General features: G+C 41.1%; 2 protein-coding genes across 4 annotated transcripts; one reads left to right on the forward strand and one right to left on the reverse strand.

Annotated features, from left to right (window-relative positions):
* Positions 1-349: 349 nt before the first annotated feature.
* Positions 350-6,349, forward strand: LOC120691522 (probable galacturonosyltransferase 7). Of its 2 annotated transcripts, none has more exons than XM_039974598.1 (9): positions 350-842; positions 1,087-1,115; positions 1,202-1,312; positions 2,763-2,850; positions 3,213-3,316; positions 3,500-3,795; positions 4,123-4,480; positions 4,569-5,111; positions 5,506-6,349. In XM_039974598.1, the coding sequence occupies exons 1-9, from the start codon at positions 725-727 to the stop codon at positions 5,788-5,790; spliced, it is 1,932 nt and encodes a 643-aa protein (XP_039830532.1). In that variant the 5' UTR covers positions 350-724; the 3' UTR covers positions 5,791-6,349. The 2 variants fall into 2 exon arrangements, with proteins under 2 accessions (XP_039830532.1, XP_039830533.1); XM_039974599.1 differs by having other exon boundaries at positions 351-842; positions 1,202-1,264; positions 5,506-6,338.
* A 2,579-nt stretch (positions 6,350-8,928) lies between these two features.
* Positions 8,929-14,302, reverse strand: LOC120688394 (protein PHOSPHATE STARVATION RESPONSE 1-like). Of its 2 annotated transcripts, none has more exons than XM_039970706.1 (8): positions 14,156-14,302; positions 12,046-12,692; positions 11,214-11,412; positions 11,032-11,108; positions 10,915-10,954; positions 10,724-10,775; positions 9,781-9,850; positions 8,929-9,513 (listed from the first exon to the last, which is right to left on the reverse strand). In XM_039970706.1, exons 2-8 carry the CDS (start codon positions 12,607-12,609, stop codon positions 9,178-9,180), a joined length of 1,338 nt encoding a protein of 445 aa, XP_039826640.1. In that variant the 5' UTR covers positions 12,610-12,692; positions 14,156-14,302; the 3' UTR covers positions 8,929-9,177. The 2 variants fall into 2 exon arrangements, with proteins under 2 accessions (XP_039826640.1, XP_039826642.1); XM_039970708.1 differs by having other exon boundaries at positions 13,955-14,219.
* Positions 14,303-14,922: the final 620 nt, after the last annotated feature.

The raw sequence follows: 14,922 nt of genomic DNA on the forward strand, positions 1-14,922 counted from the left end.
TCGTTTAGTCGGAAGAAGGTGACCAACCCAGCAGAATTACACCTGCATCAGTGCATAAAAGGAGTCATTAGTACTGAAACGAACCCTTCTCACAGGATCCATAAAGATGGGCGGCCGCAGCATATCCCGCGTCGTCCCCACCACCGCGGATCTCATAATTCCCGAGTCGGCAGCTGGAGTTAAATTAACCAGCAAAGCAAATCCAAATGCGTGATCCGTGAAGTTAAAATTGTACTCCAAGGCACGGGGAAAAAAGAGGCAACGAAATTGAAACCCAAAAGAGAGACGCAGCATTCCGTAAAAACGTTTTATTCCTTGACACCCCCCGCACACATACACACACTCATCCCTTCCCTTGCCTTCCTTCCCTCCCCCTCTCGCCTGCCTCCAATCTTCCCTCCTCAGTCCTCCTCCCTTCGGCTGCTCTCCCCTTGCTTCTCGCGCACACTAACCAATCCGAGCACCCGACGCCGCGGCCCCGATCGAATCCACCGGAGCCGCGCGCCCGGGGCCGGCCCGCGCCATTGCCCGAATCGTTAGGGCGTGCGTTCGTTCGTCCGCCCGCGCTGCTGCCTCCCCACCCCCGCGTCGTAGCGGTGGCGTTGGCGGCATGTATGATCGCTAGAGAGGGAGGAGGAGGAGGAGGAGGAGGAGGAGGAGGCGGCGCCGGCGGCGGGGATTAGGGCGGCGGCGGTGCTGGTGCCGGGAGGACGAGGCGGAGCCGATGAAGGCGACGGCGCCGCCGGCGAAGCGGCGGAGGGGCCCGCGGCTGGCGGTGCTGGCGCTCGTCTTCTGCTCGCTGCTCGTGCCGATCGCCTTCCTCTTCAACCGCTTCCCCGCCGGTGAGTCGTCCGCCTTGTCACCCCCGCCGCGACCCCGCGCCCGAGGAGGCCCTGGATTCGGGGAATGCGGGCGGCGGCGCGGATCGGATCGGCGCCTTGCCCCGCGGATCTATTTCGGGGAGCGCTGTTCCGTCTGCTGTCGTCTAGCGTGGCCTATTGGCGATTTTGTTGTTGTGTTGTTCTGTTACGTTGGGATTATTTGGAGGTTCGGTTCTGATTGGTTCGATCGTCTTCTGTTGTGCAGTGTATGTGACGGATGAGCGCCCCCAGCAGGTAACTGCATTTTTGCTCGTAAAACAATATATGTAAATTTCATCTGTTCTCATGGATGCGTTCCACTCCGATTGTGTGTAATGTAGGAGATTGACTTGCCTTCATTTGATCATCGCACGGAGTTCGAAAGTGGTGGCTCTGTAAATGAAGTAAGTTCAAACAGTGCAGGTGTCATTGAAGTTAATGCAGAGGCACATGTTAGTGCTTTTGTAATCTTCTGTCGTCTCATGATATCGATTATATTTTGTTAACTATATGCATCTTTTGCTAGCTTGGTAGATGTTGACATGATCATGCAACTTAGGATTATGTGTGTTTCTTCTGCTGCTCCTTTTGGTTTTAGCTGCTGTTCTTATTTGCTCCGTGTTAATGTCAACATTAGTCATAAATAGAGAGACCTACTAGCACCAGTGAAACTAAAACCAAGATATTTCCTAAGACGACAATGCCAGTTATGATCATGTATCCCAAATGCCAAAGTTTAGCTTTGAACTGCATTTTGACATGAGATTTACTCCTTTTAAGGTGACTTAGATCTTGTATTTGCGTAAGTCACCAACGTGGACCGTTGGATCCCGTCCAGGATCGATGTGTGTGTCTTGTTTTGTTTTTGTTTTGTTTTGTTTTTGTATCTTGTTTTTGTGTCTAGTGTTACAAGTGACTTACGGGAATGCAATATCTAAGTCGCCTGATGAGGAGACAGATCCGACATGACATATATTGGTTGGACCAAATGTCCGAGACAGATCCGACATGACATATATTGGTTGGACCAAATGTCCGTAATAGGTACCTTTAGGTCTACAAAGTTAACCAACGAGAGCACAAGTTGGGCACACATTCTAATTCTGTTCTCTCATATAACTTAAATCAACTCTGCAGTTCAGCGAATCTGATGATGAAACTTAGGTAGCAGTCCACACTTGCAAGAAGAAAGAGCATGTGCCTTTTACTGGTGGCTATTACTCCATTTTCTCACACCTCCTAACATGTGTCGTTTGCTGGTTGTCAGCAGTGTTGAACCATCGTATGTGCATTAAAAAAGGTGGTTCAGGGTTATATTGTGTTTCCATCCAATTGATTTTCACTTATTCTTTCTAAATTCTGAAGGTAATCGTAGTTAAACAAACATGCATACCTCTCAGATAAATTTTGGGGGGAAAGCAGCAAGTTTTCTGTAGCGTATATATGGCTGTTACTGGAGGCAAGCACATTCAAGTTTTTTTTAAACAACATTCAAGTTGGAAACTGTAAAACTTTGGTCAGTTTCAAGATATTTTTGGGCATTAAAAACCATTTTTTGTGCTTGTTGGATCTTCGGACTGGGTTCTGCTATTGAAATTGCATACAAAAACAATTTGGGTGCGTGTGCTTGGGCGTGCATTCAGATGCTACAACTTGTGTTCCAGATCCGAGGAATTCAAAAAAAAAAGAAAAGCAGTTAGAAACAATCCTGTAGAAACATATATTTAATATATCCTCTGCCCTAGTCTCATTTTCATGATCGTGGACTATGATGTCTTGGAAAAAAGTGTAAATATAAATTAGTAAATACATTATTTTCCCTTTTAGTCAATAATGGTTACATTTCGTAACTTCTCCCATATTTATATTGAAATCCCTAACCCTCCTCTTCCTGCTTTTCAGAATGCATCCAACAAGATTTCTGGGAGCAGTAAGGACTCGCAGAATGCTATTGATGATGACCCTTCCAGCATTAGCACTAAACCGAAAGGTATATGCTGGTACAGCAGAGCATCACCAAATGAAGTTATTTGAAACTGTGTGAATCCAACATTCGAAGCATGCAGAAAATGTAACCTTAGTATATACAAATAAAAAATGATGTAGAAACAACGATTTGGGCTGTGCGTACTTTATAGTATCTCAATATTTCAGTATGTATTTTGTACTTGTTGCAATATTTACACTCATGTATGCAACACTATTATACACTTCACCACAAATAAGTTAAGGTAAATCAGTAATTTGAAACAAATGTCTGTGTCTTTACCTAGGATATAATGATCATTAGGCATAAAATGGCATTTCACCTTTTGGCATGTGTGCTGATGCAACGGTTGGCTCTGTATGCAGTTCTCCCCCCTCCAAAAATTGAACAACCAGTTCTTCCCCCTCCAAAAGTTGAACAACCAAAACCAGAAGTGAAGCCGGTACGACTTCCAGTACAACAAGCAGAAGTATGGATGCCTCTCAGCTTGCTTGTTTCTTTATCGAATTATTTTGAAGCTGAAATTCACTTCATCGTCAATCTGTAAATCTGTACACTTGCTTCTACTAACCTTAGCCCAGACTGCAATGTGCCTGTTTTTGAATGAGAAGCATATTGATATATTATTTGTTTAAACATGTATTGCTTCCAGGGTGACCGAGTGAATATTAGGCCTCGCAGAGTTCAAAATGCTGATGAAGTGGAAAAGGCTAAGTCTTGTCAACTTGAATTTGGGAGTTACTGTCTCTGGTCCATAGAACACAAAGAAGTTATGAGAGATGCTGTTGTGAAAAGGCTGAAAGATCAGCTATTTGTAGCCCGATCTTACTACCCAAGCGTTGCAAAACTTAAAGGAAAAGAGGCACTGACTCGTGAGTTGAAGCAAAATATTCAAGAACATGAGAGGGTTCTCAGTGAATCCATTGTTGATGCTGACCTACCATCCTTGTGAGTATTTAGCATTTGTGACTATATTTTCATATCTTCACTACATTTCAAGGTTGATTTTGTCAACTGCATCTGTTACCATTTTCTTACCCATGCATTACATATGGTTCTCTTGTAGACAAAATTAATCTTAACATTCTATTTTCCACATGTACTCCAGTACTCTACTTTCGAGATTTTCTTTTAGCTGTACATGTTTCTTAAGTGTATTTTTTTTTTAAATTCACACCCTTAGGGCTTGTTCGGTTATCCAGACGATGTAAAATTTTCCCATCATTGTCATGTGCTGATTTTAGCATCTGAGTAATTATTGTCATGTTCTTTCAGTATAAAAAAGAAGATAGAGAGGATGGACCAATCAATTGCAAGAGCCAAATCATGCACTGTGGATTGTAACAATGTCGACAGAAAGCTTCGTCAAATTCTTCATATGACAGAGGATGAAGCTCATTTTCATATGAAACAGAGTGCATACCTATACAATCTCGGTGTTCACACCATGCCCAAAAGTCATCATTGCCTTAATATGAGGTTGACAGTAGAATATTTTAAATCCACGCCATTGGATCCAGATGACTCCCCTGCCCATAAGTTCAACATTCCTGAGCATAGGCACTATGTTATATTATCTAAAAATGTTCTTGCAGCCTCTGTTGTCATCAACTCAACTGTTAGTAGCTGTGAGGTATGCAGAAACTTCTTCCTTATCCTTTAAAACTATTTAGTGCATCTTCTGGGTTTGGTGTTGCTGACATCTCCTTTGCCTTTTGCAGGATACTGAAAATGTAGTCTTTCATATACTAACTGATGCTCAAAATTTCTATGCCATGAAGCACTGGTTTGCAAGAAACTCCTACAGGGAATCAGCCGTCGATGTCATAAACTATGAGCAGATTATTTTTGAGAATTTCCCTGAGTTCGGAACTCAGCTGTTGTATTTGCCTGAGGAATTTCGTGTCTTCATCAGTAATCTTGAGCGGCCTACTGAAAAGAGTAGAATGGAGTATTTATCAGTGTTCAGTCATTCACATTTCTTTATTCCGGAAATATTCAAAGATTTAAGGAAGGTAATTATCTTGGACAATGATGTGGTTGTTCAACGTGATCTCTCTTTCTTGTGGAATCTTGATATGGGAGATAAGGTCAATGGTGCAGTTAGATTTTGTGGTTTGAAACTTGGCCAATTGAGGAACCTTTTGGGTAGGACAATATATGATCCACAGTCATGTGCATGGATGTCTGGAGTGAATGTGATTGATTTGGACAAATGGAGGGAGCATAATGTTACAGAGAATTACTTGCAACTTCTGAGAAAGGTTGGTTTCTTTCCAATTGAACCCTTGTTTGAATTCAGTTGCTTTATTCCATAATTTGTAGCTAGCATGTTTGCTGAGTACCATTAAATGGTGACCTATGATCTAGGGGTGGTAATGGGCTATGGCCCTAGTGGTCTCTTCATAGCCCAACTTGGCCCTTATATATTTTTTGCTCAAAATTGTATAAGATTAGAGTCCGGTCCTTTTAGGGCCCGGCCCTTAGATAATCGAAGTCAAATTTTAAGGTCCTTTACCACCCCTACTATCTATGATAATTGAGAGTTCTCGAGTTCTTTTTAATTTATTTTGGCCTCAGCTTCTCGAAAATATGACTTGTTCCCCATGAAGTTGTATAAACTTATCAACTAATATGTTTTTCACTCTGTTTTTATAGTTTGGAAACAATGATGATGAGGCCTCACTGCGAGCTGCAGCTTTGCCTATAAGTTTGTTGTCCTTCCAGCATCTTCTATACCCACTTGATGAGAGATTGACTTTATCTGGACTGGGATATGACTATGGTATTAAAGAAGAAGTTGCCCAGAGTTCCGCATCATTGCACTACAATGGAAATATGAAACCTTGGCTTGAGTTGGGTATACCAGATTATAAGAAGTACTGGAAAAGGTTTCTTACACGAGATGAGAGATTCATGGATGAGTGCAATGTAAGTCCATAGTGCACTTGAACTTGGGAACTGGAACGTTTTTGACAGTAGATTTTCAGTCTACTGCTGTACTATATACGAGAGGACGAACACTTCCATTGAGAAAAGACCTGGGAAGCAGTCACTAGCCATCAATTTTGACAGAGTAGATCCAGCACCATCTGTTCATTGAATTAGTGAGCTCGATGGATGGTTTTTTCTGCAGTTAGAGGAGTTAGTCTTAAGTTTGAAGGATAATGCAGTAGACGGTGACGACGATGTGGTGATGAGGCTCCAGGTAAGAGGGGGCATCACACAGCATCTAGATTACGAGACAGGAATGATTGATGGTGGATTGCGGCGCCTCAATTGAAATTGGTGCCTTCCGCCTCATCGATGCAGGTTAATTCTTTTGTTCGTCGAATTTTTTGACCCCTCCATGCTTTGTCCTTCTGTCAATAAGGACATACACAGGTTAAGATTAAATTCTTTGTTCTTAGTTGTTGCACATTGATTGTTCTACCATTGTTATGCAAAGTATATTATGGACTCATCGGTTACAAAAACAAGATTGACCTCTATTCTGTCTGGATGTCTTATGAGCAGTCCCGCTCGTTCTCATGCCCGAGCCCGAGCAAATTTGAGCAAATTTGTATTCCGTTTCATATGTTGTGATGTTTGGTGACTCAGTGTAACTGTCCAAATCTATGATTTTCTTTGACCCAATGGGTCGAGCGTTAACAAATGCTAAACGTCGGTGATAGCACACTACACTACTCAGCCACCGGAGCGAGTGCACTGGGGTCAATACATGTATGCCAACAGTTTACAAAGCTCACGTGGGATGAAACTCTCACAAATTCCGCTCCTGAATCATACTCTTCGTTCTGAAATAAAACATTTTGCTAAAAATATTAACGTCTAACACATCAAACAAGCAAATTATAAAAATATATTTCATAATGATCTAATATTCTCATTTGACATTCAATTCAAAATATTATTATATTTTTATAAACTTTGTTAAAATTAAAATATTTTGACTTGACAAATCAAAATACCTTATAGTTCAAGATAGAGGGAGTAATCATGTAAAATTGTATAGTGACCAAACTAGCCAAAAAGCAGCAACAAGCCAGCGTAAACATGTGATATGCATGCGAGTCCACTTATAGTAGTTAATGGGAGTCCACTTGATAGTAGTTAATGGGAGGGCTGCCATTATCCTTTTTCTCGTATGTGTTCCTAAGAGAAGGAATTTGTCCAGTTCATGTTTCGAGGTCTTTTCATGGAAATGTAAACTTTTAAATGGAAATTTAAAAAAAATGCAGCCCCAGTTCCTTCAAAAATCTATATTCTGTTTTTCATTCTCGAGCGATTTATTTTTGTTTTGTTATAATATTAAAGTCATTATGTAAACATAGAGATTACGGGATAAAGACATCCCTAAAGCATTTTCTATTTTTGTTTGATCTTGTGTTTTATGCATATGTGTTTCATAACAAATCGAATCTTCAATAATACTTATTTGTTGGACCAATAAGTGCTGCACATGAGTAACACGTTGTTTTTTTTTTGGGGGGGGGGGGGCATATGTCCTAACCTTAAAAAATTTGCACATAAGTTTACTCTTATAGTGTTTGAGGCTTAGAGATGCTGATGGATAGATAACGAAACAAGGCAAATTCTACATTCTTTCTCACATCTAGATTGTATGAAAATCATATTGTATATACTAGATTAGCGACACATTGCACTATGTAGTAAATTCCACGTCATCTGTAAATAAATCATCTATAAATAAATCAACTAACTTGTGAACCACGTAATGTATACTAAATATTTACATAGAAACTCTCTAGACAATCAAATTTGAGACGCCAGTTAAACTTGAGATGTTCCTATGTGGTTAGAATAATAATAATGTTCGAATGCCATGACTCTAGGTTAAAAAAGGGGCAATGATAGATTATAGTGAACTCCATATGAAGTATTTGGTAAACTAAGAGATTTTAGTTCTGTAATTATATTACTTGTCCTTATATACGTCAAATAACATAATAACATTTAATTTGTCTAAGGCTTAATGTTTTTAGAATCAAATTCATTTAGACAAATTATTACACCATAGATGAAATTAACTATTTACACGTAAATGTATATGCATAATATCTTATTATTTGGTGGAGTTGACCTTTTTTTAAAAAAAACTTGCAGGAGCACTGCTATGTCATTTAAGAGAAAAGAAACAAATCCGGGTTCTTACAAGTACAATATTACATTAAACAAAATGAACTCAAACTCTAGAAAAGGAAACTTAAGCATTAAACGAAACTGATAACTCCGGACCACCGCAGGCTAGCTTCCTGCCACTGACTTCATGCTTTACTTCTTGCAGAACCTCCTGTGGTGTGACATACTTCTGATCAAACACTCGGCAATTTCTCTCTTTCCAAATATTTCATGCAGCGTATATCATCAAGACTACCTTTAACTTCCTTGTCTTTTTTGGCAATTGAGCTAGCTCCTTCTCCCACCATTCAGTGATCCGAATTCCCTGTGCTGGGCTGCATATCATCAAGGCTGCCTTTAACTTCCTTGTCTTTTTTGGCAATTGAGCTAGCTCCTTCTCCCACCATTCAGTGATCTGAATTCCCTGTGCAACCAGGTTCTCGATCACCCCGCCCGTGGGATCCGGGCATTCCTAATGTCACATCTGATTGGGCCAATCCTCAATGGCAAACTATACAAGTCCTTCAGAGAACGAGTATAACAAATGAGCTGACACGAACAGACTCAAACACATAATCATATTGCTTGGGGATAAGCAATTTCTAGGTCGTGCATTGTGCCGGACCCATATATAGCCCTACAACAGCTCCACAAAGGATAAGCTAGCATAAAACTGATCCATCTCACATTCGCCATTCCCGTGGGCGGCCACAAGAATCTGCCGACCAGAGCTCCTGTCTGTCTGTCTTCATTGCCGGCGGCAACGGATATGAGCAATCGCGCAAAATCAACAATGTATTTCAATATTTGGTTCCTATGCCCGCTAGGGCAAAACAAGATTAGTTCATGGCCGTCTACCTCGGTGACCACCTCACTACACACCAAGCAAAATCTCACGAGCCACCCAAACAAAAACAAAAACAAAAGAAACAGGAAACATGCGTGCAGAAATATAACATCGCTAGATCATATTTTCCCCATAATTTCAGGGATAACTCTTATTGCTAATGCTATACACACGGCTAACAGAAGGTTCACTTTTTTTCTCCTTGCTTAGGTTCATTTAAATAGCTAAGATGGTTCAACTCAATACACTTACGAATTCAACACATGGACGGTAACAATTCTGACCAAGCAAGGGTGTTGACCAGCTATAATCTGAATGATGGAACCGATGTGTTAATTATCTTAAAGTTTGTGACGCTTCTCTTTAGAGAGCTTACATCCGCCATCTGCAGCTGCATTGGAATCAGAGTCAATTTCTGTAATTTTATGCTTGCCACCAAATTGGGTCGATCGTTTTCCCAGTTCGGCAGTTCCAGGGCTGTCCCCTAATCTGTTTTGGTCCATGGCTGCACTACTATCCTTGTTTGCAGAGTTGCTCGGATGAGATGATGGGTTTGCTGATGTATCTCCTGAGGATGGATTCTGGACGTTCTCCGTGCTGGATTTACACTGCTTTTCAAACATCATCTGCAAATACTTTCCTTGTTCTTCAATCCGCAACTGCAATTTTCTCTGAATCTGCAATGGGAATATATATGTGGTGTTAGGATTTAGTGAATTTCATTCGCTGCATCATGTTAATAGCAAAGCAATGATGGGCCTTGTACAATCCCTTACCCCTGAAGTTACAGTTAGTTACAATTACAGCTGCAACTCCCAGTATGCAACAAAGAGCACATGCATGCCACATTTTTTACTCCAAGAGCATAAAAAGTGTGGCATGCCCGCTCTTTCTAGGACAGCATTTGGCCTAAACAAATCATCAACTATATTTATAAATAGTACCTCAAGCTGTTCATGAAGACGCTTCTGGACTTCCATCTGAAGGCGCAACGCTTCAGTAAGATCCATGCTCCTATATAAGAAACCCAGGATCATACAAGAGTATTAATCATGAAGTGACCCACATAGAAAGATGATGCACTCTCATATAGTAAAACCTCAAAACTAGAATTTATGCTTCAAAAGAAGTGAAAACACGATATGCATCATGACAATTCCAGCACCAGAAGAGGTAGGAGTTGGCCAATGCAACTATATTTTGAGCATGATTTAGACTCGAGCATAACCCTTCTCTCATTGAATACTAGTTACAAGACCAAGATTGTAAAAGCATTTCTCTTGGGTACACATAAGCAAGGTTTCCGGAATAGATTTGAAAACAGCTTGTAGGCAATTCATAGCCCTCAGGGTCCTTTTACTGCATGGGACAATATGCAAATCAATGGACACAAATGTGTCAGCTTAGAACAGTCTGGGCCGAAAAACTTTCATGCCCAGACACACTTAATTACATTATGGACAAAGGACAAAAGCACATTCCTCAAATAACTATTGTCCAATTACACCTACATAAATTGGCCAATTGATCTAAACGAAGTTATTGGCAAAAAGGATACTTTTTAATACTCTGCTATCTGTTAGGTAAATGTGCATAGAACAATCTTCTATATTCCATATTTAAGTGCTTCTTTACTTCATGGCAGTCCTTCAGATTCCACAGTAAAAAAACTCCAATAAACGAATCTCAAATATATAGATAATATTTCAATTATGAGTGTTAGTCAAAACGACAAACTATGGTCCCAATTGTTAAGAAACACCTGATCTTAGATTGATGCATGTTGAATCACACAGCACCATAATACCAATTACCACGAAAGGAGACAGATGATACACCATACAGTAAAAACAAAGGAATATAGCGCGAGTATAGTTATTCACTGACGTTTTCAGGTCCAGGGACAACTCTTCAGTGGTGGTCCTTTTTTCGGATGTACCTGCAAAGATTTATGGAGATGTTACATGTATGCATGCTATTAGCAAAATAGCTCCTCACGACATGGCTATCATCCCACAAAAAAGGTTAATATTTCACAGCCCCTAGATGCAATTTGGAAGAGTCCAAGTGAGATAAACCTTCAGACAGGTCTGGTTTATAGCGAGCCGTGCGGTACTTCTGCAATACAAAGCAGTTGAGATGAGAAAAACGAAAAATTCTCCTTTGGGCAAGGATACTACTTAGAAAGAGCAAACCTGCAGATGACTTTTGACATGATAAATTGTCAAACCATCAACTTTCATAAGCTTGAGCACACCCTTAGGAGTAGCTTCTGAATAGGCATAAGACAAGATAAATAAACACATGTACTAAATAATGTAATCTAGGGTTCATAACTTAAATCATTTGAGGGAAATTAGGAACAGAACAGACATACTTTCACTACCGCCAAGCTGATTTACAGCATCTACAAAGCATTCATGAAGTTCTGGGGTCCATCTCATCCGTTGTTTAGCTGCAGAAGCATTGCCACTATTGGGAGGACTAGCAACAGGACAGATCTCCCCACTATGGGACGAAGCTGACTGGTTCACTGCAGGCAGTGATGCAGTTGAGTTGGAAGGTTGCATCATGGCCTATAAAATAAGGGAGCAATAACGATGAAAGAAACATAAGTGATGAGAACAAGTGTCACATCCATGGGTCTACAACCATCTTAAAAGCAGTTGGACTATGAAAGTTTATTTTGTACCAAAGAGGAGATGCAACAACATCACTTCAAATGTCCAGCAGTAAACATTTAGCATTAATTACACAAATGGTCCTACAAGATTCTAAAATGGTAGTGCAAGTGGTTAATCTGCAGATATTCTAACATGGTAGCTGAAGTAGTTAATGTAACATATATAATAATATACAAAACAAGATGCAGGGAATCATTCTGTTCTCTCCACCATCACTTCGATAAGATATCATAACAATTATAAACTGAAGAGTTCGACCTAGTTACTTGCTCAACCTTATGGGTTCTCAACTTCTTATAAGGAAATGGCACGGGAACCTTCATTTGCAGTCAGATGTATGTCAAATCAGTATTTGCACAGTGAAAAACTTCACCAACTTCAAACACTAAAATACATAATATATTCGCACGAACATTTGCTGCCTAAAGGACTTAATATGCTATAGTAAATATATAGTATTTCTAAACTACCAGAACAGAAGATGGAGCTACAAGTTTACTCATCATGGTATTGCAATTCGTGTACCTTTGACTGGGAATCAGTAGCTGTTGCATCTAGAATATCTTTCCAATCATCATTCATTATTTCTGCCCACCAATCATTTTGTTTAGCAACCTCATCAGATGTCATAGCAGAACTGCTACTATGGATCTGATTATCAGGAACAGCAATATTATCTGTGTAAACTGGTAAAACATCCATAGACGACGGGAACCAGGTTGCTGCAGTATGGGCTCCTGGGGTATTATCAGATAGAGCCAGGAAAACATCACCGTTGGATGACTGAGAAATAAAGGGAGCAACCATAGACTGTGCCTCATGGTTAGAAAGAGAATCAAGTGGATTAGCAGAGTAGCCCGAATATGATGCTCCCATAACACGAGTTCTGGGGTGTAAAGTAACAGACTGAGGTGTGCCATTACGCAAGGGAATAGAATCATTAGGTAGCTGCCTTGACATCTGAATGTGCTGGGGGTTATGAGGCCTCAGGAAGCTTTCTTTCAAAGAATTTGGCAAAATAGGTAAAGAGGATGACATTGCCCCAAAAACTCTGCTGTTTTCAGGCTGCCTTAGATTAAAATTCCTCATTTGGAACAGTGCACAAGCTCTGCTTATTTCCCATAAGCCGTGTTTGGTAACTTTCACCTTACAAAAAGCGTTAGTCCATTACTCTGTAGACAGAAAAGGAGAAGTTAAATTAAATAAGGGAAAAATAGTGATAGGTAATGTGAAAATAAGATAATAGCAACAAACATCAATTATAAGACACAATCAAACTAATAACATGCGGATCAAATATCCAGAAAACAAGAAATGGTGCAGTCATGTATTGAATTAGCTACCGTCAATAAGTTGCAAAATATTTTACATGCGTGGACAGCAATATAACAATAGATCACTCCTTCAGCTCCCTTTTTAAGTTTTTCTTAAAACAAAAACAAAATTTGAAAATTTCCCATTCTGATGTTAAATTGTAGATTACCATAAAATCGAATAGAATGGAATTAAGAAAATCATGGCATAATGATTGGTCATAGGCAAGTCATAATTTGATCAATGCACATTTGACAGGTATTTCAATTTTGGCAATAAGCAGCAAATATTTTTCCAGCACCAAGGTATCATTCAGTCAATACTTTCTTCGAATCTAGAAACTAAAATCTTTTATCATGCAGCGTGCCCACATGCACAATCCGACTGCAATCATGATGCCATAATGGCACTGAACCCAACTCTCTCCCTACTACCAAGGAGAATTATATAACTTTTTTATACAATTTGTATCCTCGCGACTCCAAATTAAGGAGAAGACTGTTGTTTAATACTAATAATAGTACAGACAATCTGTAAGACCCCTAGAACTACAGGACAGGAAAGCACATTCCAATATGAATGCTCAATCACCTCACGGGACTAGCAATCTTAAGCCCTACAAGGCCCTGATTGCCGGATTAAGACTGAACCCTTGGGGGCAAGCAGGTTGTCCCAAGGGGAAGGACACGATATGGCAGATGACTGCAGCAGCTATCACAGTGCAGGACCTAATAATTGCGCTGAAATGACCACCCGCTTGAATCCTACCCCACCAAGTCTTGCTCACATCGTTTTCTGTACGGCATTCACACCGTCACAACCCACAAGCACGTGCACTAAAAACTGCTCCCCACCAAACTCGCGCGCACGGAGCTTAAGCCCCGTGTCCCCTGTCGCGATCAAAAGCCCTAACTAACCCCTCCGGCTTCCATTCCTGATCCATCTGCCCGGGCCGAGTTCCACGACTCCGGTCGGGAACTCGGGATCGCCCCGGCGAGCCCGATCGCGCCGTACGCGGACTCCGCTGCGTCCGGCGACCGAGACGGCGCGGATTGGGCTGGATTGGGCGGGGGAGAGGCGAAGGAACCGAGGGGTCGGCAGGGGCGCGTGCGGTGCGTACCTGGGGCGGGGCCGAGGAGGCCGGCAGGCCGGCGGCGCGATCGGCGCGATGTTAGGCCCGGCTGGCTTCTCGCGGGGGAGGAGAGAGGCGCGTGGGAAGGGGAGGAAAAATCTGGGTGGGGGCGATCGCCTTTTGCCGTCGATTGCGGTGGGGGGAGGAGAGAGAAGCTGCGGGGAGGGGAAGGAGGGGGGAGGCGAGAACCTGGTGCGCAAAGACGACGACGACGCCCACCAGTTGCTCGGCCGGCTCATGGGGAGGCGCACCCAGCCCAGGAAGGACCATGGTGGGGTGGAGGATTTGTGCGGATAGGCACATCACATGCAACCCCGCCGTGAAACTTGCTACATTACCGGTTAGGTGCGGACGTGCAACGTGCGCTTGGACGGTTGAGATGGCATGTGGTGGAAAAAGAGTCATTACGCAGTCGGCCATATGCGAAAAAGAATGTTTCTTTGTATGAAAAAGTTTATATCACCTTCTCACCTATGGCGGTGGATTATATAACCCTCCAATTTATGAAACGGTCTATACCACTCTCTGAATTTTTCATAACCAGTCAAATTATTCCAAAAGTAGTTTCGAAAAATCATAAAATAAAAAATCAAATTGTGTTGGACTCCAAATGAGTAGATCTACACAGTGAACATATAATATAATATGATATGCTTTAGTACATTTTTTTACAACTATGAAGAAGTATAAATCTAAGGCTACAGCAAAAAAATATACTAAAATATACCATATTATAATATTCACTGTGTAGATCTACTCGTTTGGAGTCTAACACAATTGGATTTTCTATTTTTTTTGATTTTTTGTGATTTACTATGATTTTTCAAAACTATTTTAGAAGATAATTTGACCGGTTTTGAAAAGTTGAGGAAGTGATATTAGGTGAAAGGTTATGTAGTCCACCCTATGTGAGGAGATGATACAGACTTTTTCCTTTGTTTGTACCAAGCCAATCA

Source organism: Panicum virgatum, chromosome 9N (genome assembly GCF_016808335.1).
Source record: "Panicum virgatum strain AP13 chromosome 9N, P.virgatum_v5, whole genome shotgun sequence".
Classification (NCBI taxonomy): domain Eukaryota; kingdom Viridiplantae; phylum Streptophyta; class Magnoliopsida; order Poales; family Poaceae; genus Panicum; species Panicum virgatum.